The sequence below is a fragment of the Indicator indicator genome, chromosome 1 (genome assembly GCF_027791375.1).
Source record: "Indicator indicator isolate 239-I01 chromosome 1, UM_Iind_1.1, whole genome shotgun sequence".
NCBI classification, from domain to species: Eukaryota; Metazoa; Chordata; class Aves; order Piciformes; family Indicatoridae; genus Indicator; species Indicator indicator.
In genome coordinates, this window is record NC_072010.1 from 94530615 (window position 1) to 94556587 (window position 25973).

Sequence of the window (25973 nt, forward strand, 5' to 3'; positions counted from 1 at the left end):
GGATGGGGCAGCCTGGGGCACGGTAGAGCTGGGGCAAGGTGGGATGGATGCAGCAAGCTGGGGCAGGGTAGAGCTGGGGCAAGGTGGGAAGGATGGGGCAGCCTGGGGCAGGGTAGAGCTGGGGCAAGGTGGGATGGATGCAGCAAGCTGGGGCAGGATAGAGCTGGGGCAAGGTGGGAAGGATGGGGCAGCCTGGGGCAGGGTAGAGCTGGGGCAAGGTGGAGAGGATGGGTCAGCCTTGGTCTGGTCAGGGCCACCTCTCAGCCTCCCTTGCTTCCCTTAAGCAGCTGAGCAGCGAGACCCTCAGCTTCTCCTTCACAGTGGAGCAGGACATTGCCGTGCAGGGCCTGAAGCCAGCTCTGGTGAAGGTCTATGACTACTACGAGACAGGTGAGTGTGGGGCAGAGGGTGCCCATAGCAGAGAGGGTGGGCAGGGAGGGGGATGTGATGGCAGGCAGAGCTTGCAGCTCCTTCAGGCCTGCTGATATCTCTGGAGGATCTGGGGATGGTGGCAAGGGCCTGCTTTGGGGCCTGGGCAAAGTATTAGTCTGGCACCTGTCCCACCACCAGGTTTTCCAAGGAGCTTTGTCAGCCTAATGTCTCCCTTTCCTACTCTTTTCCAGATGAATTTGCCACAGAGGGGTACAATGTTCCCTGCACCACGGGTAGGAGAACTAATAGTCCTTCCCTTCTTCACAGTTCTCTTCATGTTCTCCATCCTTTTTTCCATCTTCCAGCCAGTGGCTTTCTATTTCTGCCTAATTTGGATGAGACTGGCCCCACTCAGAGGCACAGATTTTGTATACAAGACTGAAAGCACAGGAGGCACAAAGTTGTCTAATTCAAAATCCCTCATCTCTGAAATCTCAGGAGTGATGTCCACAGTCACTTTCTCCCAGCTTCAGTGGAAGTTGTGTCTGTACTGTTCTCCCACTGCCCCTTGGACTTCTTTTTTGAGTTTAAATTTCTTCTATCATTCTTACTCTCTCAGATTTGAGGTATCCTATGGTCCTTTCTAATGGCTCCAGCTAGTATAGCTATGGCACCATGTTAAGGGGACTTTGCTCTTTGAAATCACCTGGCACACTTTCCCCCAAAAGTACTGAAGCAGCAGAGCATATCAAGACCACCAAAACATAACTCATAAAGCAGCATGTCATGGTCTGGCCTACCATGATTTCGTGCTGCATTCCAGATCTCAAGCCTAATCCTGGCAGGCCTGTGAAACTCCCTGAGCAGATATACTTCCTGTGACCTATATGGAATCTACCAATATGAAGACTGGCAGGTCTGGCTTCTCATCAGTTGGCCAGCTTTAGTTTTTAGAATATGAAGGGTCTGGTAACCACCAAGAGCTTGGGAACTGGTTTTTCACGGGGTCTGACCGTGGCATCTCAGAGCAGAGAAAAAGTCATTTGGACCTGAGGAATGCAAAGGTTTTGTCTCTTGTTGGTGGTAAATGATAAATCCCACTCTGTTTATCTCTCCTTGTGTGTCAGAAAGAGCCTCTGCCCTCTCTCAACCTCACATAGCTTTGAAAGTGATGAGTGTTGAGTCATATAAATGACCTTTAGCATTAGTCAAGCAGCAACTCGCTCTCCTGTACTGTGCTTCATACACAGTCTGGCTTTCCAAACTCACATCTTGCTCTCTGTTTCTCAGCCTGAGAGAGGGAACTGGCATTTCTGACTAATTCCATTTCTAAAACTAATTCCTCCTGTCTTCCATCCTTGCAGATCGGGAAGCAGACCAGAGCAATCCATAAGGTTTCCATAGTTGCTGGAACCCACCTGCCTCGCTGCAACCACCATCTGTGGAGTGACATATGAATAGTGCCTGCAAAGCATGGGAAATGAACTTTATGAATAAATTAACTGGACTCACCAATGATTTTTGAACTGTTAATTCCCAATTCAGTTTTTCCTTCTGAGCCTCCAGCCACAACTTCAATCTGCCTCCTTTCTTAAGTTGAAGAGCATCCACAGCCATGTCTGTGTGCAGGGTAATAAGGCTGCACATAAGTTTCCCTGCAATAAGTCAGGGAAAAGAAAAAAAAAAGAAGAAAAAAGGAGGATGAGTTTATTTAAGCTCGGGTCTAATGTAGCTGTCTCAGTGTTATGAACTCTGAACTTTCATCTGACAGGTGCTTTTGGAAACAATTTCTCTCCTTTGGCTTAGAAACTGTAACTGTGATGAAATTGTTCTCTGCCTGTGCCCATACACATCACTCACCAGAAGGCAGCTTGGATGAGCAGCTAATGAAGTAATGTTACATGAAATGCAACCTCTGTGATATCTCCCCATACACAGCCTTTCCAGGATTGTTTCTTCCTTGTAGAATAGCGGGAGGAGATGCACAGTATGCCTTCTTCTAAGATTAGAGTGTGCATTGTGGGAGGCAGGAGGGGTGTGTACATAAATGATACCTTCAGTTGCTAACTTAAAATAGCCTGTTCTCCACTTGAAGCTTGCATATTCTTGTGGAAACTTCCACGTTTTGTGCCTGCTTCTTCTGGGCTACTCCAAAGGAGAAGCTAATGACATTTGCCAGCAATCTACCTACCTAAGTCTAGCTTAAATGGCATATTTATTTAAAACATAGAGTTGCTTTGGTAAAACTGTCTATAGTCCTGTTAGATATCTCCAGATATACTCCTATTTTCTTGGGTTTGTCCCATTAATTTCTGGTTTTAACTTTCAAATGGCAGAAAGATCTTAGGTGACTTGTTTATTCTCACGAAATGCTTGTTGTTAGGTATCATGGCCTATTGTGTATCATGGCTAGTTGTTCCATCCAGGGTTTTTTTGTGTGCCTATCCAAACAGTGTTATCAAGAACAAATAAACTCCATCTGTTTTGCTAGATATCAGTGTTATGTCACTTTGTCTCCTGTGGCTTTTGGTGTTTTCTTGCTCAAGACCTTTTTGATGCCTCATACTCAGAGAAGTCTGTGGAATGAAGTGGCTTCAGTAGAAGATGAGCAAAATTTCCAATCAAGCATGAATGCTAATTGCATCTTTCTTTATTTAGAAATAGTAAAACCATCTAATTTCCCACCATGGGACAATTACTTTTCCAAGTTCTCAAAGCAACATCATTTTTGATTGCTGAATTAAGTTGTTTTGATTTTAGACCATGGTGATTTGCCTTTCAAGCATGCCAATTCATGCTCCATGAGGATAGAAAGTCCATATTCAGACATTCCTGTACTTCCTTAGAGGTAACCTTGCTAAAGTTTCCTACATGGTATGCCATGGAGAACCAGCAAGTATGAGACTTTGATGAATCACAGCTTAGTCAGAGAGATGCTAAAACTGCTTTACAGATATGGATTAGCTAGGGAGCCTCAAATGAGAAATCATGTGGCTATTCATAGTCAACAGGGAGATGGTCCCTAATTTAAAACTAGGTGTACACAAAACATTTGAATAAGCCTTCCATGGTAGAAAACCATTATCCAGATTTTGTGAATGGAATCTACTCCAACAATTTTACAGACTTTTAAATTACATTTTCATGTTGATTACTTTGTTTCATTGGAGGCAGAAAGGATCCCATACCATAACCAGCAAATTAAAATGCAAGAGTGGTTACCATTCATCTACAGCCTGCTGTAAAGGAAGATCTCTATTTGCAAACCCGTGTCTGTAGGCACAAGTTTGGTAACCTGACATTTTTCAACCTTCTTGTCCCTGACTAACAGTCTCAGATGGGACTTTCATGACAGTATAGTGCCCAGGTGGCCAGACCAAAAACACTCTGGCCTGTATCAGCAATAGTGTGACCAGCAGGAGCAGGGAAGGGATTGACCCCTTTTACTCTGCACTGGTGATGCCATAGCTTGAGTACTGGGTTCAGTTTTGGGGCTCTTCCTACAAGAAAGACATTGAGGTGCTGGAGCAGGTCCACAGGAGGGCACCAAAACTAGTGAAGGGTCTGGAGAACAGGGAGGGGAAAAAAACACTATATTAAAATTATTCAAAAAAGCTAAGAGATCTACAGGTTTCCATTGAGGGAAAGAGGATAAAGTTCTCAAGCAAAATGCCAAGGAGTTTGGCTCATGAAGTAGCTCTTGGCTGAAACTCTGACTAATGACACTGTTAAATTTCCAGTCCCTCTCAGATTTCACTTCAACTGTTCATAAACAAGCAGACAATGCCTTTATGATTAGAATGGGAAAGCCCACAGGTATTCCTTTCACTTCTATCTGGGATGCTGTGAAAGATCAGATTGGGCAGGTTCACAGTCTCCTTCCACCTCAAAGCAGCGATTCCACATTAAGATCTAGTAACAAATGACAGGATGAGGAAACAGCCTCAAGTTGCACCAGAGGAGGGTTAGATTTGTTATTAGAAGAAATTTCTTCACTAAAAGAGTTCTCAAACACTGCAATAGGCTTCCCCAGGAAGGTGGTTGAATCCCCATTCCCAGAGGTGTTTCAAAGATATAGGGATGTGCTGCTGAGGGACATAGTTTAGCACCAGCCTTGGTAGAGTTAGATAATAGTTGGACTCAATGATCTTAAAGGTCAACCAAAACGATTGTATGATTCTTTGATTCTATCAAAAGCAATATGTGATCAGAAGTTTATGTCCAAAGACTACCTTTCAGAAATCATCTGCTTTTAGAAGCAGAGAGACAAGCTTCCAGTGCATAATAGGTCAGGTAGTATCTATTCTCTGTCTGGAGAACTGGCAAGTATGGAGATGAACACAGATTCATAGAATTGTTAGGGTTGGAAGGGACCTCAAGGATCATCTAGTTCCAACCCCCCTGCCATGGGCAGGGACACCTCACACTAGATCAGGTTGCCCAGAGCCACATCCAACCCAGCCTTAAAAACCTCCAGGGATGGGGTCTCCACCCCCTCCCTGGGCAACCTGTTCCAGTGACTCACCACCCTCATGGGAAGAACGTCTTCCTAACATCCAATCTGAATCTACCCATTTCTATTTTTGTTCCATTCCCCCTAGTCCTATCACTACCTGACATCTTAAAAAGTCCCTCACCAGCTTTCTTGTAGGCCCTCTTCAGATACTGGAAGGGCACAATAAGGTCTCCTTGGAGCCTTCTCTTCTCCAGACTGAATAGGCCCAACTCTCTCAGTCTGTCCTCATAGCAGAGGTTCTCCAGCTCTCTGATCATCCTTATGGCCCTTCTCTGAAGATGCTCCAGCATATCCAGATCCTTCTTGTAATAGGGGCTCCAGAACTTGATGCAGTACTCCAGGTGGGGTCTCACCAGAGCGGAGCAGAGGGGAAGGATCACCTCCCTCTATCTGGTGGCCACACTTCTCTTGATACAGCCCAGATGCGATTGGCTTTCGGGGCTGCAAGTGCACACTGCTGGCTCGTGTTGAGCTTCTCATCCACTAGCACCCCCAAGTCCTTTTCTTCAGGGCTTCTCTCAAGCCAGTCACTGCCCAGACTATATCAGTGCTTTGAATTGCCCCAAACCAGATGCAGGACCTTGCATTTGGTCTTGTTGAACCTCATGAGGTTGGCTTGTGCCCACCTCTCCAGCCTGTAAGGTCTCTCTGGATGGATTTCTTCCCTCCAGTGTGTCTGCTGCACCACACAGCTTGGTGTCATCAGCAGACATGCTGAGGCTGCACTCAATGCCACTGTTCATGTCACCAACAAAGATGTTAAACAAGACTGGTCCCAGTACTGATCCCTGAGGGACTCTGCTTGTCACTGGCCTCCACGTGGACGTGAACATTGACCCATTCACAGCCACTCTTTGGGTGTGGCCATCAAGCCAGTTCTTTATGCACTGAATAGTCCATCCATCAAGCCCAAACTTTACCAGCCTGGAGACCAGGATGTCACGGGTACATCCTTATTGCCACATAGGTTGGTGGTGTTGGTAAATTTGCTGAGGGTGCACTGGATCCCACTGTCCATGTCACCAACCAAGATCTTAAACAGGACTGTTTGCAGTACCAATCCCTGAGGGATTACACTCATCTAAAGTTTCCATTTGGACACTGAGCCATTGATTACAACTCTTTGAGAGCAACGATCCAGCCAATCCCTTACCCGTCAAGTGGTCCATTCATCAGATCTTTGTCCTTCCAATTTAGAGACCAGGATGTTGCGTGGGACAGTGTTGAATGCTTTGAACAAGTCCCGGAAGATGACGGCAGTTGTTCTTCCCTTATCTGCCAATGATGTGACCCCATCATAAAAACCCACCAAATTTGTCAGGCAGAATTTCATAGAACCATCATGGAATCATAGAATGGCTTGAGTTGGAAGGGACCTTAAAGAGCATTTTGTGGACCTTAAAGAGCATTTTGTCCCACTCCCCCTGCCATGGGCAGGGACACCTCCCTCCAGACCAGGTTGCTCAAAGCCTCATCCAGCCTTGTCTTGAACACGTCCAGGGATCCCTCCAACCACCCCCTCGCTTTCCATGTACCCTAGCAGAGTCTTCAGGAGGATCTGCTCCTTGCTGGGCACTGAGGGGAGACTGACTGGCCTGTAGTTCCCTGCTACCTCTCTTTTTGAAAGTGGGGCTTATGTTTCCCCTTTCGCAGTCAGAGGAACTTCACCAGACCACCATGACTTTTCAAATACGATGGAAAGTGGCTTTGTAACTTCCTCTGCTAGTTCCCTCAGGAGCCATGGGTGGATCGCATCAGGTCCCATGGACCTGTGCATCTGCATGTTCATTAGATGGTCTCAGATCTGGTCTTCTCTTATAGTGGGCAGATCTTCCTCCTCCCTGACCTTGCCTTCTGCAACTTGGATAGTGCTGTTAGAGCCCTTACTTACCATGGAAGATGGAGGGAAAAAAAGTCATTGGGTCCCTCAGACCTTTTCCATATCCTGTGTGACCAGGTTCCCTGTTTCCTTCCAGAGAAGACCCACATTTCCCCTGTTCTTCCTTTTGTCACTGATGTACTTGTTAAAACTTTTCTTCTTACCCTTGATGTCCCCAGCCAGATTTAATTCTGTATGGGCCTTAGCTTTCCTGACCTGATCCCTGGCTGCGTGGACAACTTCTTTGTATTCCTCCCAGGTTACCTGTCCATTTCCACCCTCTGTAGGCATTCTTTTTGCAACAAGTGTCCAGGAACAACCTGTTCATTCATGCAGGCTTCCTGGTATTTTTTCCCACCTTCCTCTTTGGTGAGACACATTGCTTCTGGGCTCAAAGGAGGTAATTCTTGAATACTGACCACCTTTCTTGGGCCCCTCTCCCCTCTAGGTACCCTACTGAGCAGGTCCATGAGGAGCTCAAAGTCTGTTCTCCCGAAGCCCAGGCAAGTGAGGTTGCTATTCAGCCTCCTTGTAGTCCTAAGGATCATTAATTTAACCATTTCATGGTCATGGAATGCAAGGTTGCCCTTGATCTTCCCAGACTATTACACATGAATGGGAGAAGGGACAAGACAGTAGCAAAACATAAGGCTGGAGGCATCTGATGAAAAACAAGACTTTATTTATGCTGTTACTTCCTTTTTCAGCGTTGAGGTGTCCTCCTCTAATATTTTAATAGCCTCCCTCAACAAGAAGATCTTCTAGGAGCAGAGACACAAAGCTGATCCAGCAAGGCTCAGATAAGATATGGCCTTTGGGCATTTCCCTGTTCAGCCTTGGCTGGAGATGTGAAAAGGACAGAGGTGAGTATCCTGAAGAGGTGGTGTCCAGAGTGCTGGACATTTTCTCTATGTTCTGGTGGCTATGTTCAAGCTCTGTTCAAATCCATGGAACTGCTTCACTTAAAAATGCCTAGTTATAGACAAAATGGGAAGCGCTGGGCAATGTTTAAGATATCCATGCTACAGACAGGGGAGGGAAGTAGAATTATCCTGGGGATACCTGAGCTATCCTAAGAAGCTTCCCAAATGAAGACACAAAATAACTTATAGCAGACATTGAAAGGCCACCACCAAAGTTGTGAATAACATGAACATTTCACCAAGATTCCTCAGTACACTTCTGTGTTTGCAGCTTGGCAAATGTAGCCCTAAAAAGGGCAGAGACACAAAAGGCTGGATGTGGTGTTCACTCTCAAGGGAGATTTCAGTCTCAGTTGTACAACATGACACACACACACGCAGGAATAGATATAAGTGCCTCTGTGCAAACGAAGGCAGTAACACTGGGATTGCTGATCCCAGTGAGCCAAAATGAAAGCTGTGTCCAATCTTGCACAGAGCATTGTGTGGCAGCAGTGTGAAGCATGCCTAGAGACTGCTGCAGGCACAGTGAAGATCAATGCTGAGAGGGTACATAGGCTGAGAAAACCAGAGAACTGCAAAGACTTTCATTAGAGACAAGCTGCAACATCCCAAGCTGAAACATTTCAGTTGTTCCTGTGCACCTTACCTGTGCTGCAGGGAGCAGTGTACTCCTGTGTGGCAAACTCATCTGCAAAAGATAAGAAAGTGGGCAGTCAGAGCCTCTTCTGGCAGAGAGATAGGTGCCAGAGCAATGCTTCTCTTCACAGCAGGCCACTGACACCATACTCAGCTTCCCCCCAGAGCTCTCAGCAGGGCTGGGGGGACACTAGTCATAACCCTGCCCAGAGGCAGCAGCAGTAAGGCAGAGCCACGTCGCACAAGCAGCCCTAGCAGGTCTCCACCCAGGTGCTTGGACGCCTTCTCAGAGCATGGTGCAGTGTGGTGGGGACTGCCTGGGTGGGAGAAGATGGAGGAAGCATGGGGCAAGAGAAGAGGGAAGCAGGTAAGAGAGAAGAGAATGAGGCAGGAGAATGGGGAAGCAGGCAGGACAAGCGGCAGGCTGGCTGCATATTTCCCCCCCCAAGAGCTCCTACTCCTCAGTGCATCCCCCTCCCTGCCCACCCTCTCTGCTATGGGCACCCTCTGCCCCACACTCACCTGTCTCGTAGTAGTCATAGACCTTCACCAGAGCTGGCTTCAGGCCCTGCACGGCAATGTCCTGCTCCACTGTGAAGGAGAAGCTGAGGGTCTCGCTGCTCAGCTGCTTAAGGGAAGCAAGGGAGGCTGAGAGGTGGCCCTGACCAGACCAAGGCTGACCCATCCTCTCCACCTTGCCCCAGCTCTACCCTGCCCCAGGCTGCCCCATCCTTCCCACCTTGCCCCAGCTCTACCCTGCCCCAGCTTGCTGCATCCATCCCACCTTGCCCCAGCTCTACCCTGCCCCAGGCTGCCCCATCCTTCCCACCTTGCCCCAGCTCTACCGTGCCCCAGGCTGCCCCATCCTTCCCACCTTGCCCCAGCTCTACCCTACCCCAGGCTGCCCCATCCTTCCCACCTTGCCCTGGGATCAATGGCTCTCCCCTGTGCCCCCGGAGTGAGAACTGTGGGTCTGGCCAAGGGGCAAAGGGAAACCCTGGGGCCTGTCCTCACACTGAGGGAGGGTCTGGCTACAGGATAGGTCAGGACCCAATTGGAGCATGGAACAGATGAGCTTTGAAGAATGAACCAGTAGGTCTGAAATATGGGCAAAAGTCAGAATGAGACTCGGTCCTAATCTTGTCAGAGATGTGGTAGTTTTGAGTCGCAGATCTTTGCTTTATGTGACCAAATGTTCCAATCATGGAAACACAGGGGTGTTTCTGACCCATACTCATCTCAGCTGGATACCCACCTTCTCCAGATACACGAGGACATGGTTGGCAGTCATCTCTGTACGCTCAATAATGGGGTGACCTTCCAACTGAGGAAAGAAGACCAATACGTTACTGCAAAGGAGTAGATGACAATGGCAGGGTATAGCTGATTCCATCCCTGAAACTCTCGAGTTTGCTACACACCCTCGGGAGGCGTCTTGAAGACAGGGTGCACGATGCAGCTTGTTAGATATACAGGCTCCTACCTTCCTCACAGAGGACTTCAAGGGGACAAATCCCGACAGCATCTTCACATCAACAATCACCATGTTGGAGCCGTTGCGCTCCCCAGTGTAACTAAGGGGGCAAACAACAAACACTCAGTACACCTTACCTCAAAGCTAAGGGCACTTCCACCTTTTCCATGTAACTTGTCACCCTGCCATGACCTGGCAGGCCAGCACCTTCTTCTCCAGCTATTCCATGGTCTTCTAGTCATCTGCCTATGGCCTGTCACCAGCCACACACTGCTCCACTACTGCAGGACATGGTCTTCCACCACAGGTTCTCCTCGCAGCCCAGCTGCTCCCTGCCTGCCTTCCCAGGATGCACTGCTTCTCCATGGCTTCCAGCCCTCCCCCAACTCCTGTGTCTTCTGACAAAGGCTCTTCAGACACAGACTTACCTGACATTTATGCCTATGTCAAAAATCTTGTGAGCCTTGAAGTCCACGCACGTCTCTGGGATTGTGTAGACATGAAGCATGAAGGGTGCATCCTCCTGCGTGGGTTGCACGTTGTACCTCAGGCTTGTCTAGGGGAGAGCAGCAGCTCTGTGTGAGTATGTGTGCATGTGTGCTCAGCCCGTGGGAGTGTTGATCTTCTCCCCATCCAGCCTCCCTGCTTCTCCCACTCTCACAGCTCCTCCACGCTCCACATCTTTTCCTCCTCCCATTCCACTCTTCCTTCTTCACATACCTCTATCATTCTCCTCTTGCCTCTCCCACAGCCTTCCCTCCCACTTTTTCCCCTCTCTTCTCTCCCTTCTGCTCTTTAGCTGGCTCCTGCCTGGCGAGGGGCTCCCCTCCCAGACTGTCACCTCTCCTCATCACCCTCACCTGCAGGTAGACACAGCCTCCACCAGACACCTCTGTGCTGTACTCCCCAGGCACCCGGGGCAGGGACACACGCTGGAGCAGCAGCCGGTTTGTGGGATCCACTTGGAAGTCTTGCTGGAAGTCCCCAGCAGATCGCAGGGTCACCTTGGAAGCTGCTCCGCTCTTGGCATAGGTGACACTTCCATACAGGGACAGGGCTTGGAGAGCCACCACTGTGTCCTGAAAGAGATGGGCGCCAGCACCCAGAGAGATGCCCTTAGTGTTTCCCCAATCTGTCCTCCCACAGCCTGCCTGTTGCTGTTGGCAGGCACCCTCGCCTTTTTTCTTTGCTTTCTCCCAGTTTTGGTGGAAAGGACAGAGGGACAGAGTGGCCTTTCCTGGTTTCTGTTCCCTTCCTGTGTTTCCTCTGCACTGCAGTGGCATGTTGCCTGGACTGCCTGGCCTGCAGCTCTGCACAGCCTTCACTCACTCGCCCCAGGGTGAAGCAGCAACTCATATGCACAAACAAACGGCAGTGGGAGCCCTCTCCAGTGGCTGCTCACACGTCTTGTGTCCCTGCCATTGTGCCCCACTGTGTCAAGAAAAGCAGGTCATTAATCAAGGTGTCAGTCATTGCTAGAGGCACTGCCTGACGTTCTGGCCCCTTGGCAGCTTGGGAACCGTGGTAGATACTGCAAAGGTATACTGCAGGGCTACAGTCCCTGCCCTGACAAACCTCACTGGGCCCCCAGCTGCATCTCTGGCACTGACATGGAGGGAAGCAGCTCACCTGCGTGGAGGAGAAGCCCCCACTGGGATTCTGCTGAGCGATAATCCACTTGGCAATCAGAGATGCGAATGACAGCTCTTCCTGGGAAGGTGCTGGCCGTGTGGTGAGGTGAGCAAGGAGCACATAGGCTGTCATCTCCACTTCAGCAGAGGGAGCCTGATTGCGATGGTATGGGAGATCCACCTCCGGCTCTTTCCCAGGCCGCTGCCAATGAACAGACCCATCTTCACAGGAGGCACGGAGCGTGGAGACAAGACAACAAGCAGTTATTAGTAGTTACTGCAAGGGAGTCCTTGATCTGCTGACAGTCCACTTGGGAGGACAGAAGAGCCTCCAGGATGCATCTGTCATGTAGGATGAAGTGGGAAGGGTCAGCTTTGCTGTTGATGCAGGTTTACAGCCAGAGCAAACCTAAGGAGTCAGCTGCTGAGGCTCGGTCCTTTGTCCTCGGACAAAGATACTGCTTCGTCCTAGACTCCAGATTCACACAGACGTTTTTATAGGCTTGAGCACCAGCAGAGTACCGGACTGGCACTCCTTCCCTCGTGCAGTAGAGATGCTGGCATTGGGCAGTGAGCAGCAGGCCCAGGAGAGATGCTAACAGAGCTACCCTTTAGTTCAGCACTGATGGGGGTGGTGTCTGGCGTTTCCCGATGGCCTCCCTCAGAGTAGAGGAGCAGCACTGGGCACTAAGAGGAAGTTCTGAGAAATGTAACCCCTGCGCACAAGCTTTTCCCCACCCACCCACAGGAGCCATTTCCTGCAGCCATTGCACTACCACCAGAAGCCACTTTATCAAGGGAAGACATAAGGCCAGCGAACAAGATGTCCCATCTGGAGCACTCACCCTTTTTCACAGCTTCCTTTTCAAGTGAGCCAAGCAATGCTTTCCGCTTCTCCTCCTTCCCTGCCAGGGTGAAGGCATATGCCAGCAGTGCCTTGGTGTACACGTGGCTTTCTTCCTTATCTGCTGCCATTTCCAGGCAGAACAGAGCATTACGCACCACGGAGTGCTGGGAGGAGAGAGAGACTGAGCTGGAGCAGCCAGAGCTCATCCTGAGGCCCATCTTAGAACAGCAGGAATGGCCATCTCCCCTCTCTTGTGTGACAAAGATTATACCATTGTGTATCCCTTTCCTTTCAAGTCTAATATGCCCCTAGAATGAAGCCAGGGGCTTCACAGCCAGGCAAAGACTTTCCTTAGCTTGTGTCTTTAATAGATCCTGTAACGTTTCTTTCACAGTTCAATTTAAGGACGGGGGGAGAGATAACCTCTGATTAGAAGGCTGTGGAGGAATGAGATCTCTGCCTTACTAACAGCATGTCCAGGGATGGGGATTCAATCACCTCCCTGGGCAGGCTGTTTCAGTGTTTGAGAACCCTTTCAGTGAGGAAGTCTCTTCTAACAAAAAGTTCTTTCGTTGCAAATCACACCTCAGCTTTACTTGCATCAGAGTCTTGTTTCATGGTTAGAAGATCACAGACTTTGCAATTAGAATGACCAAACCTATACTGCTTTTAAACAGGCTTCAGATCTGGTTTAATTTAGTGTGCAGCCACTTACAGTTACAGGCAGAGGAATCTCCAGCAATGCAATAGCGATATACGCCGTCAGTGAGACTTCATTTTCCACTCCACCCTGCAGGGAAAGAGAAACATAGATGCTGACCCCACCAAGCTTCTTATCTTCAGTCTTATCCAGTGGGGATACTTTATTCTGCATTGCCTCCTCTCATTTCACCTGATTTGGAGATATTAGTTCCACTTATAAAGTGCAGTTAGCTTTCATTCTCCATTCTATTGTGGTGATTATTCAGAATGGTGTGTGGCTCCCTAGTGTGCTTGCCATTGACTTGGGAATTTCCCATCTGCCTGTATGCTCAAGAACTTCAATTGGACCCATCTGACCCATGAACAAGTTCTAGCCTCACAAAAAAAAAAAAAAAAAAACACACAACCAGGCAGGCACATTACCTTCATAGCATTGTTCAGGAGTGTCCCAGAACTGCGGAAACAGCCATTCTCCTTCTGTTTGAAGGATAGCCAGACCAAAGCATCCTGGATGTGCTTCTCATCTATGAAGATGTAACGCCGAGCCTGGGCAAAGGACTTGAGGACAAAGGCTGTGAGCCTGGAAGGGAAAAATAGCAGTGAAAGGGTCTGAGCAAGGCTGCTGCCTCTCTGAGGTGATAGGGCCTGAGTGCATATCATCTGTCTGGAGAAAGGCAAGAAAGCCTGGAGAACTGTGGGCCAATTAGACTACATGTATAGTATACCTCCACCTCAAAAAACATCTGTTAAGGCTTCCCACTTTGACTTCTTGTCCCTCTCTTGGTTCATTAAATCCTGTGATCCCTTTGCGTTGATGCCACAGATTGAAGGAGAGTGACTATTGATCTGTATCTAAGACTCTCTTTGGAAAAAGTAGGGACTTGCAGGCCAATTGTGTCAAAATCTGCGTAACAGAAATACTCAAAATGACATCCTCGCTAGCTTATGGGCTGCTGACAGGATTCTTGTACTAGAAATCCATGCCTCATGGGTTTCCCAAAACTCCCCAGAGTTTAAAAAAGGAAGAACAACACTCTGAAAGAGTTTAACTGGAGTTGTTACAATCAGTAATGGAAAAGAAGCAGGCATATGGAGAGAAGTCAACACGCTGCCAAAAGCCAAGCACTGTTTCATAAACTAAAAGCAAACTAAAGGTGATGAAATCATCCACAAGGACCACACCAGTTCACCAGGTCTGGAAAGCTTTCTGGTCTAGAACATCATTGCTTGTTTACTGTAATGCAGCATTTATGAAGAATAGAGGGTGAGAAAGAGCATACAGGGGAAGCATAGGTGACACTGAAAACTCACCAGGTATTCCCTGGTTGTCCATAACGTGGTCCAAATGTACTGTAAGAGCCATCTGGGTGCTTGTAGTTCAGTTGCCTCTGATACCCTGCAATGGAGAGTTAAGATTCAGATGCCAGAGAAAGTCTGTTGAGGAATGGATGAGCAGAAGAACAGAAAAGATGACAGGACTAGGTCAGTCCTATCCTAGTCAATAACTGGCAAATCATCACCTCCATGCATTGGAAAAGTAACTCCTGTCCTCCTTCAGAAGAAAGGCAGGACATATTAATGACAATGAACAAGTCACTGTAGTGGGTCACCTGAGAACTCTGCACTTCATTGCAACCCAATTAGGGAGCAGAGAGAAGTAGGTGCAGTTATTAGGTACCCTAATGCTTAAGCAACAGAAAATAATAAAGTAAAAAAGTAATGAAGGGCTTTTGCAGGCATATAGTAAAGACCCTCTGTGCAAGAGAACAGCTCTCTTGCCAAGTCTGGCCAATATTTGACAGAATCACTCCAGTCAGGATCTGAAAAAAAGCCAAAGCAGATGCAAAAGTTATATCCCAGCTCACCGCTCACTAAGTATCCGATGGCCTTGGACTTGACCTCCTCGCTCAGCTGCCCTGTCTTGTTTAGATAGTCCAGTACATAGATGTTGGGTGCAAACAAGACCATGTTCTGTTCCCCACAGCCAAAAGGCATCTGGAGGAGCTGGTGGAGGTTCTGCATGGCAGTGCCCATAATGTCACCTGGGAAGCAGGACATAGGAGACAAATATTAACAAAACTTAGGGCCGGATATCAAAGTCAGAAGGAGCTATTGAGAGAAAGAATTAGGAAATGACAGACAAAAGAAAATCATAGAACTATAGAATGCACTGGGTTGGAAGGGACCTCTAGAAGTCATTTAGTTCAACCACTCTGCAGGAAGCAAGGACATCCCCAACTAGGTCAGTGCCCCATCAAGGCTGATCTTGAATATCTCCAGCAGTAGGGCCTCCACCACCTCCCTGGGCAGCCTGTTCTGGTATGCCGCCACCCTCATAGGAAAGAACTTCTTCCTAATATCCAATCTAAATCTACCTTGCTCTAGTTTAAAACCATTGCCTTGTTCTAGTGATATGTGCCTTTTTAAACAGCCCCTCCCCAGCTTGCTTTCATGTACTGGAAGGCCTCCCCAGAACCTTCTCTCCTCCAGGCTGAACAGACTTCAATTCTCTCAGCCTGTCTTCGTAGGAAAGGTGCTCCAGCCTTCTGATCATTTTTGTGTCCCTCTTCTGGACCCTCTCCATCAGGTCCATGTCTTCCTTGTGTTGAGGACCCCAGAGCTAGACACAGTACTGTAGGTGAGGTCTCATGAGAGCAGAGTAGTCTGATCTCTCAATCTGCTGGCCATGCTGCTTTTGATGCAGCCCAGGAGGCAACTTGCCTTCTGGGCTGCACGTGTGCATTGCTGGCTCATGTCCAGCTTCTCGCCCACCAGCTTCTCGCCCCAAGTCCTTTTCCACAGGGCTGCTCTTTACTGTGTCCTCCCCAGCCTGTATTGATAATGAGGATTGCCCTGACCCAGGTGCAGGACCTTGTACTTGACCTTGTTGAACCTCATGAGGTTCACCTGTACCCACGTCTCCGGCTTGTCAAGGTCCCTCTGGAGGACATCCTGTCCCTCTGGTGTATTGATTGCACCACTCAGTTTGGTGTCATCCGCAAATTTGCTGAGGGTGCACTCAGTCTCACTTTTTATATCATTGATGAAGATATTGAACAGCACTGGTCCCAATATGGACCCCTCAGAGACACCACTTGTCACCTGTCCCCACCTGGACATCAAGCCATTGACCACTACCCTGTGGATGCAACCATCTAATCAATACCTTATCCACCAAACAGTCCACCTACTGAATCCAAATCTCTCCAATTGAGAGAGAAGGATGTTGTGGGGGACTGTGTCAGTGACCTTGCAGAAGTTCAGACAAATGACATCCATTGCCCTTCCCTCATCACTCCATTGTAGAAAACCACTAGATAGGTCATGTAGGACTTGCCCTTGGTGAAGCCATACCGGCTGTCCCAAATGACCTCCCTGTTCTCCATGTGCTTTAGCAGAGTTTCTAGGAGGATCTGTTCCATGATCTTCCTAGACACAGAGGTGAAGCTGACAGGTCAGTAGTTCCCAGGGTCCTCCTTCCTACCCTTTTAAAAATGGGTACAGTATTTCCCTTCTTCCAGTCTCCAGGGACTTCACCTGACTGCCAGGACTTTTCAAGTATCATGGAGAGTGGCTTGGCAACTACATCACCTAATTCCTTCAGGATTCTGGGATGCATCTCATCAGATCTCATAGACTTGTGTATGTTTATGTCAGGATACAGGGGCCCCCTGATGCTGAGTGCTTTCTGCAGGTGCTCCCTTTTCTGTTTCAAGGAGGGCAGAGCCTGGCTCCCGTAGTATATCTCTTGTTCGGCCTCCCTGACGCTTCTTAGCCTTTCCACCCTCTCTTTCAGCTCCTCCACCAGGCTGAGCAGATCATTCACCTGGTTGTACCACACACAGGCATTGTCTCTCCTGTCCTCAAAATTTGTATTGATAAAAATCCTGGAATCACAGAACAGCAGAAATAGGGAAAATAGGGAAATGAGAGAAAGGTTAGGGTGCTGGCAGAGAACGCTCAACAAAAGTACATGCAGAAAGGGGAAAAGGAAGAGCACAACTTGAAGGGAACGTGTTCAAGACAGAACAGATCAATGACAGGAGCGAGGCATGGAGGAAAGTAGGAAGAAAAGCTATGAGGTAGGAAGCCAACACTGAGGGCCAGAAACAACATTTGGCTCTTCTGCCAGGCTGTGCACTCACCCAGCACTGAGAAATATGCTCTGCCTGAGTCTGGAACCACATTTGAGGGTAGCAACAGAGAAAACTTCTCTTTCACAGGCACTCCTATGAGAAAAACAAGACTCAAATAGCTTCAGTGCAGGCCTAAGAAATAGCTAATGGAAGGCGAGGTCATGGGGGTCTCAGTGAAACAACAGGAACACATTCTATTAGAAATGCCATCTTTGTTTTTCCCTGGCTATTATACATTCTCTGCATGAAACCACACAAAGCCCCTGTTAGGCATTGTAGGTTGCATCTCTACAACTTGTTCCTGGGCAAGCGAGAAAATAGGAGACAGCATTTGTAATTCCACTGTCATCACACAGGAGAACATGGATGCACACAGTCATGTTGTATCTGTCCTAACTCATACCCTGATGCTTAGGCAAGATCATAGAATCATAGAATTACAGAATTGTTTTGGTTGGAAAAGACCTTTATGATCATCAAGTACAACCACTATCTAATGCTAAGAAGTCTAATTCTAAACCATGTCCCTCAGCACCACATCTCTGCAGCTTTGAAACATCTCCAGGGATGGAGATTCAACCACCTCCTGGGGAAGCCCATTTGGGAGGTTGAGAACCCTTTCCATGAAGAACTTTCTTCTAATAGCCAACCAAAATCTCCCCTGGTGAAACTTGAGGCCATTTCCTCTTGTCCTATCACTTCTCATTAGGTAATAGAGAACACTCACCTCACTACAACTCCCTTCCAGGGAACTTCTAGAGAGTGAGAAGTTCTTCCCTCAGCCTCCTATTCTGCAGGCTAAACAACCCCAGTTTCCTCATCTGCTCCTCACAAGACCTGTCTCCAGACCCTTCTTAGGCTTCATTGCCCTTGGCTGGACATTCTCCCATGTTTTTCTTGTAGTAGGTGCCCTAAAACTAAGCACAGCACTCAAGGTGTGGCCCCACCAGTGCTGAGTACAGGGGGACAACCACTTTCCTGGTCACACAGTTCTTGGTAGTGCCACCTGGACACACTTGTGACTCCTGTTCAGCCAGATGTATTTCCAGTCTGTGGTCCATTCTCTAGAGCTTTCTTCTGCCTTAGGTCTCAGGCTCCAAACTGACAGGATATGTGTTTTGATTGCCTAAAATACCAGCCCATCTGGAATATGACAGAAGCAGCACTATCCCTCCTCCAAGCATGCCCCACCCATCAAACCGTATCAGAGCAAATGGAAAGGGTGGGGAGGGGGAGCTTTACCTTTTGCACAGAGCACAGAGTTCTGGGATTCTTCCTTCTCGACTCCTTCCGGCTTGCATAGCATGAAGAAAAACAAGAGAAGTTAGCCAGACAGGTAGTACAGCTGGACAGAAGAATCCTGAGCAAGGACAAAGGTGTAAGTGAAAAGTGTGTGAACTGAAGGAGAGGTAATCATATGGAACCACACAGAATGATAGGGGTTGGAAGGGACCTCTGAAGATCATCTAGTCCAACTCTCCTTTCAGAGCAGGATCATCTGGATTAAATCACACAGGAACATGTCCAGCCAGGTTTGGAATCCCTCTAGAGATGGAGACTCCACAACCTCCCTGGGCAGCCTGTTCCAGTGCTCTCAGTCAGAAACACTCCCCGAAATACTGATCTCTGAAATAATTATTTAAGCAAGTGAAAGAAATGTGATCCTAATTGACTGGTGTTGTATGTGGTGGAAGGACAGAAAAGGAGAACATTGCAGCTATTGTAAACAGCGAGACACTCAACGTCCTTGTAACAAAAGGACTTGCAGCAATACAGCAAGTGCTTTTGGTAGGAATAGCTCACAGCAGCTCTAGAGGGCTGTCTTGAAGTGGTGTCTGCAGTGCTATTCATCATAATGCTGCAGATGCTTTAGGCAAAATAAACATGTGCCTGTTAATAATAGAAAGGGAAGATGTTGTACACTGTAATATCTGGTGACACTACTGATGCCATGCAACGAAGAAGGGAGGTTTATGGTACAGAGAAAAGCTAAGAGCATAGAATCTACCTGCCATATTACCACACCCAGCACAATAACCTAGCATTGCCCCATAAGGGATGTACAATACTGCAACCCAGTATTTCCTTCTGTACAACACTGCGTTAGCAACTCTTCTTGCCACAGGAAAGGGGTAAATTGTAAAATTTTAACTTATTTCCATGGACTTTTATAACATATGGTGTTTCAAAGGGATTTCTCTACTGGCACTGAATTTCTGTAGGTGCTTGCAAATACCTCACCTTCATCCTGGTGCCAGACTATGGTAGCAAAGCTGAACTACATAACACTCAGCTTAAGAGGCATTTTGCTTGCCACTCAGCTAGCAGAGAAGCAGCACGTCCAACTGGCAAACTTATTGGGGGTGTCTCAAAAGTAGAAGAGGCTGTAAATACGGTGTATTGAAATCAGAGGAGATAAAGAGAATGATGGATTGGAGTAGGAGTCCTGATACAATAGAAGACAGGGAAAGTTTAGAGCACTGGGAGACATAGTGCACAACATTATTAAGCTGCAGTCTATCCAGTCCTGCCAAAGTATAAAGATGAGGTGTGACCACTATATTGCCTTGCTGTGTACTGATCTCCTCAGATCACAAGCAGCTCAGGTTAGAAGGAATCTCAAAAGATCATCTGGTCTTCCCTTTCCTGGGAAAGAGAGCCTAGATGAGATTATCTATCTTTCTGCCCAGCAGCATCACAGACTATGGAAAACCTCAGTCCTCCATTCCCACAGTCCACATACCTCCACCAGCAGCTTTTTGATGACTGTGTCCTTCCACCCTTTCTCAGGGGTCTCCACAATAGCATTCCCACAGGGCTGCTGGTTCTGCAGGGCCTCACTGCTCACTGAGAACTCCACCTGACCTGGAGGAAACAGGGGTCAGACAGCTCAGTCAGGCAGGGCCAGACAATGCCACTTCCAGGAGTTTCATGTTGCAGGCTCATGGATAGGGATTTTCTGTCATATCTAGGCCCTGCTTCTTTTCCACAAGAAAATAGCTCTCTATATAAGAAGCTGTCCTGGGGGAGATGAGCTGCACTACCATTGAAAAGTGACTCCATTTTGGTCACTCTTTTCAGGACACCACAGTGGAGGGACTCACCAGGCCCTCTGCTGTTCATCACAGTGCCACTCCACAGCTGTTACCACAGCAAATAACAACAACAGAGAAAAAGTATTGCCATGGGGCAATCATCTAATCTCTGGGAGGAATATCTTCTGAGCATATCTTCTGGCCAGCAATATCTATGGCTTCAGAAGATGTTAGCTAAGTGATGTAAGGCTTCATAGTACTGCATGTAGTGCCTGACACAGCCTTGGACTATGAGTCCAACGACCTCCTAAATAATCTTACATGTGACAGACACTCATCTGCAGTGCTTCCCAGGAAACTGTGTTGCTCTAACACCTGATACTGAATGAAGAGAACAGCACAAAGAAACCCTCCCTGTAGTTTTCAGCACCCTGAGATCTTTACCTAGAGATCTGGGAGTCACCAGCCAAGCCACAGTTTTCCTTCCATTCTCACAGAGACAATGAGACTCTTCTTCCTTTTCCACTGGAGCAGCCAGGAAGTGAGCAGACTGAGCCAGAGTCACACTGACCTGCCAATTGTAGATAGAGGTGCAATGAGGGAAGGGTGACTATGTAAGATAGGGAGCAAGGAAGCCATAGCAACAGCTACATTTCAAAAGCAAAGGAGCAGGGAGCTGGAGTTATGGGTTCTGTGTCTGGAATACATAGGAGAATAAGAGTTTGGGGGGGAGTGAAGGATCTAGGGATTCTTAGAGAGAAAGCAGCTAAGTGAAGGCAAGAAATGTATAAGAAGGTACACACAGTATTTAAACCTTCCTTACCCTGATGCAGGCAGTCAGGTAGTTGAAAACGGTGGCTTTTAGCGTGAAGGACTCGCCACGAACCACAGAGTAGGGCATGGTGAGCTCTACAAAGAAGGGCTGCATGGCTCTGAAGGACACTGTTGGGGACAGACCAAAGCCTGTGTCTGCTGAGGTGCAGAATGCGTTGGCTTTCCACTCGGTGATGGTGTCAGGGATCGTCACATCTAGATCAGCATTTCCCTCAGAGCTGATGAAGCACAGACAGCAAGGACAGACGGATAATTTTTACGGCATTTTGCTGACAATTTTTACCCTTTTTAGCCTACTGAACAGTACTGCCTGTGTAGCTGATGGGAACACAGTATGTTTGTTACTGTAGGACCACACCACATCCTCTTCCGGCCCCCTTATTGGACAAATCTAACTACAGATTAAGAAAATTCCATCTCAAAGGATTGCCATGTGATCTCTGCAAACAATGAAGGACTTTTTGGCATTGAAAAGCCTTGACAAACATGTGGGGATTCAAGTTTGTTTGTTTTTTTAAACAGTTTTATTAAAAGGGAAGGAACTAGCTCAAGGTGCTCACCTTATAGGCACTAAACTCCAAATCCATGTTTCTGGGAAATACTTGCGGACTGTCTCCATCACCTTTGCAGGACTGCTTAACGCGTCACTGTGTCTAACTGGCTGACGGCCTGCATGGGGTGAAATGGAAAAGAAAATAACTACCGATAATTCCAAACAAGCAAGATCTACATTAGCATCGTGCTTCAGTCTGAGAAAGTGGCAATCTATGTGGCAATCAGAAGCTGTGCTGGCAGCAGATCACAGAATGTTAGGGGCTGGAAGGAACCTCAAAAGATCATCTAGTCCAACCCCCCTGTCAGAGCAGGATTACCTGTACCAGATCACACAGGAATGCATCCAGGCAGGTTTTGAATATCTCCAGAGAGGGAGACTCCACAACCCCCGTGGGCAGCCTGTTCCTGTGTTCCTTCACCCTCAGAGTGAAAACATTTTTCCTCATGTTTCCATGGAACTTCCTATGCCACAACTTCCACCCATTGCCCTTTGTCCTGTCACTGGGCATCACCCAGCAGAGCCTGGCACCATCCTCTTGGCACTCACCCTTTACATATTTATAAACATGAATGAGGTCACCCCTCAGTCTCCTCCTGTCCAGACTAAAGAGCCCCAGCTCCCTCAGTCTCTCCTCCTAAGGAAGGTGTTCCACTCCCTTAATCATTTTTGTGGCTCTGTACTGGACTCTCTCAAGCAATTCCCTGTCCTTCCTGAACTGAGGGGCCCAGAACTGGACACAATATTTGAGATTTGGCCTCACAAGGGTAGAGGGGGAGGAGCACTTCTCTTGACATACTAACCACACCCCTTCTAATACACCCCAGAATGGCATTGGCTTTCTTGGCCACAAGAGCACATTGCTGGCTCATGGTCAACCTTCCATTCACTAGGACCAACAGGATGTTTGCTTTGGCTGTAGTGAGCACAGGTACCAAGAGAAGTGAAGTGTCAAAGTCAGGACTTACTTAGGAAGAAGAACCAGCTTTCCATTATTTCCCACTGGTTTCCAGTGAACCTCAAAGTTTGTGAGGCAGCACTTCCACAAGGATAAAACAAGGATGTTAGAGCTAAGAGCTATTTATGACCTTCTGTGCAAGAAGCCTTTTCCCTTTCATAGGAAAAGGAAGTCTCAACATGACTTCTCCATCCCATCAGAATAGCTAGCAATAGAACATCCCTCTTTTGCAGTGTTTTAAGTAAGGTCCTTGTGACTCTGACAACTACCTTCCTTTGCCAAATCTATGGCCTCCTCAAGAACTAGCCTGAAGATGTTCAAACTAAAAATATGCAGCTGGAATTTTGGAGGGGTAAAAATGGGAATTTTTACTAAACCTACATTTCCACATACAAAAAATATTCCCAATAAAATATTTTGAGTTTGGGGTGAAATCTGGAAATCTTTTATTTTGGTTTGAACAACTGGAAAACAAAGATGGAGTGGGTGGGACTTGGTTTGCTTGGCTTTAGAAACAGAAAGAAAATCCTCCCAAGCACATGAAGAAGAAAAGTTTATATCTGAACTCTAGTTTTTGTCATCTTTTCTTTGGCTAAATTAATTTTTACATTTGGATAACATTCTTAGTTCTGAAAGCATACCAGGTTATCCTCTGGTTTTGACCGGACATAAAACTGGACGAGTCAATGACAGACTGAAAATTGTATTGGAAACCCCTTAACTGATATCTGGGGAAAAAAGTCTACTCTATAAGCCTAGTGGACAGAGAATTCAGCAGCAGAATAACAGCCTCTGCTCTGCCAGAGTCTCTGAAAAGTACCTGGTTGTGTTGACTTCTCATGTGGAGTCATAGAAACTTGTATATAGGCCTTCTTGACCCGGCAAAAGAGATAAGCCTCACACTCATGCAGAAGCTTAACTTCAGTACTACTTCCAATGGTTCAGTTCACAACCCCAGCTCTTGTTTAAGTATTCACCCCAGAATATAGACAGGAAGTCTGCTCAGAACAGAGGTGAAAACAAAACCCAGTTCCTTTACCGCTTGTCCTCATAGCATAGGTAGGTGCTGCAGACATGACTGAAGGTGACGCAAAGCGGGCGCTCTCAGGCACCATATTCTCAGTGCTGCAATACCAAGGTTTCCTCACCTTGGTGTTTGTGAAAATCTTTAAACCCATTTCCTATGGGAGAGAAACCAAACATTTTTTTTTTGTTACTGATTCCTGTTTACACAGGTTTACACAGCAGACCTGACAATGGTATTTTACTGCTATGAAAGGAGAAGCTGTTGCTTTCTGTGGATTGGACCTTAAGATGATCCTCCTAACCTTGAGTCTGGGTGCCTGGATGACTCAGAGGGAACAAAGTGTAGATCCCTACTGTTTCTAGGACACTGGTTCCAATCCATTTCCAACCTCTAGGGGTCAAGATAAACCAGAGAGCAGATACAGCTTTCTCCCTGGAAGGAAATGTCTATGATGCAGCTCATACTGATCTATTTGGGGCAACTGCAATAGCACAGGATTATTTACATCCTGTTAGAACCTCATTTCAAGTCAACCTCAAAACTTTTCCTTAAAGAAGAAAACTGATCCCCTTTCTACCAAGCAGAGAGCAAAGCTGGGAACACAGGTGAAGCTTATGGCTCACTCAGTTTGCTTCTGGATAAAAATTAGTGTGAGATCCTTCAGATTCACAAACTCTTCCCTTGTTACAGTTATTCTCAGTCCTTCTCCCACTCCACTCTCTAACTATGCAAGCAGGCTATACCTTTAGGATGGTGTAAGTGTCCTCTTCATTCATCTCCACTACTGGAGAATAGGTGATCCCATTCAGGACTATCTTCTTCAAGGGGATGCAATTCTCCTGGGGCTCCTCCAAGAACATGCCTGGACCACCAAGAGAACTATGAAATTCCTTTTCTGGCAGCAAGCTATACACCTAGGCAGAAAGAATCATAGAATCATAGAAAGGCTTAGGTCAGAAGGGACCTTAGAGATTGTGTACTCCAAACCCCCTGACATGGCCAGGGTATTTCCATTTTCAGTGTCCATTGCCACAAAACACAACAGAGGGAATTGGATTCAAGCATCATAACAGTCCCATCACCTGCATCCCTCTTGTGGGAGCAATCACAATTTGGGAGTCAAAAAAGAGATCCAAATTTGGAGATATTGCCTCTTTTATTATGGTCAGCATGTTAGTCTAGTTATTAGGGCTCAAAGATATAAAAAATTACAGCAGCCATTCCATCTGCAGCACTTTGTCCTTAGGGATCGCTGTTTGCTGCTTGGCATGAGGGGGAATAAACTCTTTGAGGCTCAAAGAAAATCAGTCCATGGTTGGAGGGAATAACTGAAAAATTATCATCGAACACACGGGAGTGTTTGGCTGTGGCCAAGACAAGCAGTCCCCTTAAAAAAGCTTCTTAATTCCATCCCTACAATTGTACAAACCCCTTAAGAAACAGCTGTTGCCCAGTTATCTTTTTTCACCCACTGGAGGAAGACAAGAAACAGCACAAGGCAGCTTTCTGGGGTCAGCACTGACAGAAGGGACTGTTTGCTTTCCACTCCAGCACTGGCCTGCACTTACTCTGACTGCACTGTGACTTGTTCCACAGACTTACCGAACTGGGTGACAGTTCAGCCTCTGGCTTCATGAGAAGAACGCTCTTGTCCACAGCACGGACAGCACAGAGGGAGTGCGGTGAGGCTCTGAACAGCAAGTGAGCATCAGAGGAAGGCAGGCCTTCAGAAGGAGAGAAGCTTATGTCCACCTGTAGCCACAGGAAAAGTACGTCACATATGCTCTACCTTTGCAGAACCTTTCCCTCCAGTTCATAAAATCATAGAACTGTTGAGTTTGAAAGAAACCTTTGAGATCGTCAAGTCCAAACGCTCACCTGGAGCTCACAATCCCACCACTACTGCTAAGCCACTACCACCAAACAATGACCCTCAGCACACACCTTATAAATACCTACATGGATGGTGATTCCACCTCCTCCCTGGACACCCTGTTCCAATGCTCAATAACCCTTTCTGTGAGGAAATTTTTTCTGATTTCCAATCTGATCCACCCCTGGCACAACCTGAGAAACAGGGATGCCTGGAGCAATACCACAATATGTACTGGCTGGTAAGGATTCTGAGCAACTGGCCTGTTAGTTGAGGTCTACCAGACTCATGTGCCTTCTTCAAAACATAACTCACAATTTGTCCTGTCACTTGTTGCATGTGAGAAGAGACTGACCCCTACCTTATTCCAACCTCTCTGAGGTAGTTGTAGAGGGCAATGAGGTCTCCTCTCAACCTCCTCTTCTGAAGGCTAAACAATTCCAGTTCCCTCAGCCATTCACCAGCTTCCCTGCTCTTCTTTGGACACATTCCATCACCTCAATGTCCTTCTTGTGGTGAGGGGCCCAAAACTGAACACAGTACTTGAGGTATGGCCTCACCAGTGCTGAGTAGA

The 25973-nt window shown here is 47.3% G+C and overlaps 2 protein-coding genes across 2 annotated transcripts in view; one reads left to right on the forward strand and one right to left on the reverse strand.

The window, feature by feature from the left end:
* The window catches only part of LOC128973521 (alpha-2-macroglobulin-like), a 50123-nt gene extending 48358 nt beyond the window's left edge, over positions 1 to 1765 (forward strand). Inside the window, 3 exon segments of the mRNA XM_054389893.1 lie at positions 288 to 390; positions 624 to 665; positions 1737 to 1765. Coding sequence (XP_054245868.1) covers positions 288 to 390; positions 624 to 665; positions 1737 to 1765 — 174 coding nt within the window.
* Positions 1766 to 7463: 5698 nt separating this feature from the next.
* A2M (alpha-2-macroglobulin) overlaps positions 7464 to 25973 on the reverse strand; it is a 33822-nt gene continuing 15312 nt past the window's right edge. The window contains exons 15-36 of the mRNA XM_054387525.1: positions 25129 to 25278; positions 24270 to 24440; positions 23539 to 23680; positions 21549 to 21657; positions 20978 to 21206; positions 20599 to 20725; positions 19863 to 19984; positions 18362 to 18413; positions 17129 to 17212; positions 14849 to 15025; positions 14295 to 14379; positions 13407 to 13563; positions 12997 to 13071; positions 12280 to 12445; positions 11433 to 11656; positions 10664 to 10882; positions 10232 to 10359; positions 9813 to 9903; positions 9585 to 9653; positions 8852 to 8954; positions 8340 to 8381; positions 7464 to 7607 (exon numbers count right to left, since the gene is read on the reverse strand). Of these exons, the coding sequence (XP_054243500.1) occupies positions 7564 to 7607; positions 8340 to 8381; positions 8852 to 8954; positions 9585 to 9653; positions 9813 to 9903; positions 10232 to 10359; positions 10664 to 10882; positions 11433 to 11656; positions 12280 to 12445; positions 12997 to 13071; positions 13407 to 13563; positions 14295 to 14379; positions 14849 to 15025; positions 17129 to 17212; positions 18362 to 18413; positions 19863 to 19984; positions 20599 to 20725; positions 20978 to 21206; positions 21549 to 21657; positions 23539 to 23680; positions 24270 to 24440; positions 25129 to 25278 (2766 nt within the window). The 3' untranslated portion in view covers positions 7464 to 7563. The remainder of the gene's footprint in view (positions 7608 to 8339; positions 8382 to 8851; positions 8955 to 9584; positions 9654 to 9812; positions 9904 to 10231; positions 10360 to 10663; positions 10883 to 11432; positions 11657 to 12279; positions 12446 to 12996; positions 13072 to 13406; positions 13564 to 14294; positions 14380 to 14848; positions 15026 to 17128; positions 17213 to 18361; positions 18414 to 19862; positions 19985 to 20598; positions 20726 to 20977; positions 21207 to 21548; positions 21658 to 23538; positions 23681 to 24269; positions 24441 to 25128; positions 25279 to 25973) is intronic.